The 4,993-nt window shown below is 39.1% G+C and overlaps 1 protein-coding gene across 1 annotated transcript; it reads right to left on the bottom strand.

Moving 5' to 3' along the window:
- Positions 1-4,033: 4,033 nt before the first annotated feature.
- LOC138177635 (olfactory receptor 52Z1P-like) lies at positions 4,034-4,993 on the bottom strand. Its single transcript, XM_069108849.1, has one exon. The coding sequence runs from the start codon at positions 4,991-4,993 to the stop codon at positions 4,034-4,036; it is 960 nt and encodes a 319-aa protein (XP_068964950.1).

Here is a 4,993-nt window from a genome sequence, read left to right as displayed (position 1 = left end):
TATGTGTGTATATGTATGTATGTATGTGTATGAGGAGTTTTCCAACTTGGCAGCTCACTTTGGCTCTTCTCTTGCTACTGCAAGGGAGAAAAAGTAATAGTTCAACAGGCAAAGTTTTGTATACACACTAAGCTAAGTCTCAGTAGCCAACTAAAAGAATTTGTTTTTCTTTTATTGCTGTAGAAGCAGGCAGAAAAGAAACAGAAGATCCCTGCCAGTGTACTGAAGCCTCTCCCCTTATGAATATTTACAGGATCCCTAAGCAACAGGCAGGTCATAGCATTCTTGCTTTAAGGACTAAGGTCCTTTATTAGACAGTATCCTATTAAAGAATTCAAAAGAATTTCAATTTCATATAAACTAATTTAATTATTTCACACTTTTGATCATCTCTATCCTTTGTTTACTTACTTTCCCTCCACTATACTGTAGTTTTGTTTTAGAAGTTTTGTCTACTGTCTACTTTTTCCAGAGTACCATAAAGAGTATTTATTTTAGAGACAAAGATGAGTTTAGTAAAGAGTGATCATGTTAGTAATAAAGATATTGTTGGTATAACTTGTATTATTGTTTTAAACAAGGTGTCAGGGGGCAGAGCCAAGATGGCAGAGTGAAAGCAGGAACTTGCTTGAGGTCACACTCCAACCACCTCCAATACATGTAAAATATAACTCTGAAGAAATTTTACAGCTACAGAACCCACAAAATGATAGAGAGAAACAGATCTCTCACTGGCAGGCTGACACGAAAGGTCTATTGCACTGAGTTGTGGGCCGAGTGCAGTTCCACGTGAGCTTTGCTGGCCCAGACCCTGGGTGGCCCTGAACCATGGCCCAGACTGGCCAGAGCAGATTTCAGGAGAGTGAAACACTGCCAGCTGTGGTGGTTTCCAGACTTCTCAACACATAAATGCTAAAGAGAAAATAGAAGGAGAGTGAGGAACCCTGATGGAACTGGGCCAGAGAAGAGCATGGTCAGGCCTCTACCCCCAGGGCAGCAGAGGAGGCTACTGCTGCATCTGGTGCAACGATTGCTGTTTCTGGCTCCATGCCTCCAGATTGTAGAGGGACCAAGTGACTGTCCAGAGGGCATTTGTAGGTATCTCTCTGCTGGCACTTAGGCAGGGTTCTCCTGCTTTGCCATCCTTGGATCTGGGCTTCAGTCTTAAGTGGTGGTCCTCAGGTGAACAGTGCTGGTTGGCAGAGCTTGTTTATATATGCCATATAGAAAATCAGGTATTTACTCATCTACCTGAAGTTAGAGAGGAATTTTCAGCTAAAACAAAAAATTAATAGTTATTTGTAACTTGTAAGATTATTAATTGAATTATTTTATTGTTTAAATTCTAAAACCTAAAATTGCTAATTGATTACTATATTTAGAAAGGAGGAGATTAGTGAAAAAAAAACTTTATTCAGATTAATTCTACTCATTCAGACCATTCCTCCTGCATGTGTGAGATCTGATGAAGCAGGGGCATCATCCCCATCTCCTCCCTAAAGTCCATCTAAGTTATTCTTATTTTGTAAAACTTCCAAGGAAACTATCTCTAGAAGGAAAGTCATTCGGCTTGAGAAAATTGTAACTTGCTAAGAAAGGTGCAAAATATTAAAAGGATTTCTAACAATTGAGAAAGAAAAAAATGTTAAATGAAATTCTTTATGTAGGAGAAACCTAGTAAATATATATTGTTTATTACAGCTCCATGGGAATAAAAAATTTATTTGTAATTGTCTGTGAGCCATGATTTGGTGAAAAAAAATTTTTAACTACTTGAGGCTCACCTTAAAAAAATATCAATAGACATCATAGAAAAGGCAGACACTAGAAGATTGGACCCTAAAATGCCTCTTGAGACAACTGTAATATTAGCTCAACAACCATATGGGGCTATACATCAGGATGAAGGTATTATAGAATAGGTCTATCCTAAAGGAAAGAGAGTCCTACTTGAATATTTAGAACAAGCTGTGATGATAAGCCAGAGGTTATTATTGAGAGCAACTCAACTATCAGGCCTTCAGCCAATTCTGTGGATCTCCTGGATAGCTATTCAGCCAGGCTGGGCAGAGCTTTTAGCTCTTGGAGATTTAAAAGCAGGCAGTAGCCTAAGGACACTTTCCTTGAGAACAAATTGGCCATGGATAGAACCTAAGGTGACATCAGTGAAACCTGTCAATGGCCCAAATGTTTTCACTGGTGCTATGGTTCATGGCCATGCATCCATATATTCTCCCATATTAAAGATTCCTAAAGTGGTGAAGACACCTTATTCCTCCACTCAAAAGAATAGGTTATTTGCTATACTATTAGCACTTATAAAATTAAGAGGTGAGAGAGGAATATAATGGGAGAAGGAGAAAGGGAGAGATAGATTAGGGCAAATTACCTCACATAAAAGAGGCAAAAGAAAACTGTGACAATGGAGTGGAAGAGCAGAAAGGTAAAAAGGAATGAGTCAACCTTACTCTCCTTGAATTTAGCTTAAGGAAGGAATAACATACACACTCAATTGTGTATTTTACCCTATAGGAAAGTAGAGAGGAAGGCGATAATAGAAGGGAGGAAAGATTGGGGGAGAGGGTAGATAGAAGCAAACAGTTTTGAAAAAGGGACAGGGTCAAAGGAGAAAATAGAATAAATGGGGGGTGGGATAGGATGGAGGGAAATATAGTTAGTCTTTCACAATATGACTACTATGGAAATGTTTTGCACAACTACACATTATAACCTATATTGAATTGTTTGTGTTCTCAAATGAGGTGGGGGGGGGTGAGGAGGGAAGAAGGGAGAGATCTGGAACTCAAAGTTTAAAAAAAATGTTTTACATGCAATGGGGAAATAAGATATACAGGCAATGGGGCATAGAAATCCATCTTGCCCTACAAGAAAGTAAGGGATAAGGAGGTAAGGGGAGGATAAAGGGGATATAAGAGAGGCAGACTGAGGGAAGGGGTAATCAGTATGTTTGCCATCTTGGGGCAGAGGTAGGAGAGAGATGGTGAGAAAATTTGGAACTCAAAATCTTGTGGAAATGAATATTGAAAACTAAAATAAATAAACAAATAAATCCTGGGAAAAAAGAGAGAAACCATTTTAATTAATTTTACCTTATGCTCTATCATATGTATTTGTACACATATGTGAGTATCACATTCATTCCCATACATATTATTCCTCCCTCAATCTCTTATTTAAAAAACAAAAACAAATGTGTTTTTCTGTAATTTATTTAACAAGGAAGGAAGCAAGCAGTTCAGCAAAACAGACACATCTACTTTCCATAATAGTATATTCAGTATCTCATATCCATGGATTCCACTCCCTAGAATCAAAGGAGGGGAATACACATTTACAACTCTTCTCAAGATGAAAATTTGTGACACTCACATTTTCAAGCAACTAATGTGGAGTTCAGTCAGTTCCTTATCCTGAACAAATCACAGCCTGAATTGGTGAGGCAGTCATTCTCTAGGTTCAACCTCTGAGATGATGTTAGGTATCCATAAATATTCAGAATATATTCTGTGTTTTATAAAACCATTACACATTTTCTTTCCTTCTGATTGGCTGTCTACTATCTTATTGCAATTATCATCATAGCTGTTAACAACATTACTATTTTTTGTCCATACCACTGACTTAATCGGTATGGAAACCTTTTAGCAGCAGTGTGCTTGTTCTTTTATTTAAACTATATGAACAGTGGAGAACTAAGACCTCAAATGACTTTTTCATTCATTAGGGATTAGTGCTAGGACTTAAACTCAAATACTCTTGACTTTCATGCTGAGACCCCATCTTTAAAAAAAATGTTGCTTCTTGCTAGTGGATATAAAAGGGGTAAAACAAATTTAAATTGTCTTTTCTTTTCTTGGCAGCTTTTAGAAGAGGTATAATGGAGAGGCAAGCTGAAATTATTTGGTGATGTCTTGTATATTCTAGTTACTAATTCTTTTCCCCTCTCTGCTTCACCACCTAATACAAAATGTTCTGTTAGCCATGACCAGCATCAGAATCTTCTCATTATACATTAGCAACATGTCTTAATGGAGGAGAAGACCTGAACTGCCCTGTCCTGAATCTGCTTTGTCTTTACTCCATAGATGATGGGGTTGAGCATGGGAGGTACCACCACATAGAGGTTGGCCACAAGAATATGGATGTGCCGAGGAATGGTATTGCCTCCAAAGCGGTGAGCAAAGAAAGAAAAGAAGGCTGGGGTGTAGAACATGAGGATCACACAGATGTGGGAGCCACAGGTGTTAAGAGCCTTGAGCCTGGCAGACCAGGAAGGTATGCTGAAGACAGCATGGAGGATTAAAGAATAGGAAATAATGATGAGCAAGACATCCAGACCTGTAGACAACAGGGCCATAGTCAGGCCATAGATGATGTTGACTTTGATGTTGTCACAGGCCAACCTAGCTATACCCATGTGTTCACAGTAGGAGTGGCGAATGATGTTTTGTCCACAATAAGTAAGCCGGTACACCAGAAAGATGAAAGGAAAGCAGATGAGAAAACTCCTAACCACAGCTGCCACTCCAATCTTCCCAATGACTGAGGGGGTAAGAATGTTGGTATATCTAAGTGGGTAACATATAGCCACATAGCGATCAAATGCCATGGCCAACAGAATAGCTGATTCTGCCACAAAGATGAGATGGATGAAGAACATTTGGGCCACACAGCTGCCAAAGGAAATAGTGCCATAGTGAAACCAGAAAATAGCCAACATTTTGGGTGCTGTGGTTGTGGAGAGCAAGACATCTGCCAGGGCCAGCATAGAGAGAAACAAATACATAGGCTCATGGAGGCTGCGCTCTGTGATGATGAGGATGATCAAGAAGCTATTGCCCATAATGGCTATAAGGTACATTGAACAAATGGGTACAGAGATCCAGGTATGTGAGTCCTCCAGTCCTGGGATACCAATCAGAATGTACTTGATGTCTTGGAGGTTGGTGTTATTGAATGCAAAGGACACCAT

The sequence above is a fragment of the Petaurus breviceps genome, unplaced genomic scaffold (assembly GCF_028583685.1).
Source record: "Petaurus breviceps papuanus isolate PSGF00001 unplaced genomic scaffold, PetGlider_PUasm1.0 90444, whole genome shotgun sequence".
Classification (NCBI taxonomy): Eukaryota; Metazoa; Chordata; class Mammalia; order Diprotodontia; family Petauridae; genus Petaurus; species Petaurus breviceps.
Note: the sequence above shows the minus strand (reverse complement) of the source record. Positions and strands in the feature narration are given on the sequence as shown.

What these genes read in the sequence shown, in the direction of transcription:
- LOC138177635 (XM_069108849.1), bottom strand. Translation starts at nt 4,993, where the DNA reads ATGGTGTCCTTTGCATTCAATAACACCAACCTCCAAGACATCAAGTAC.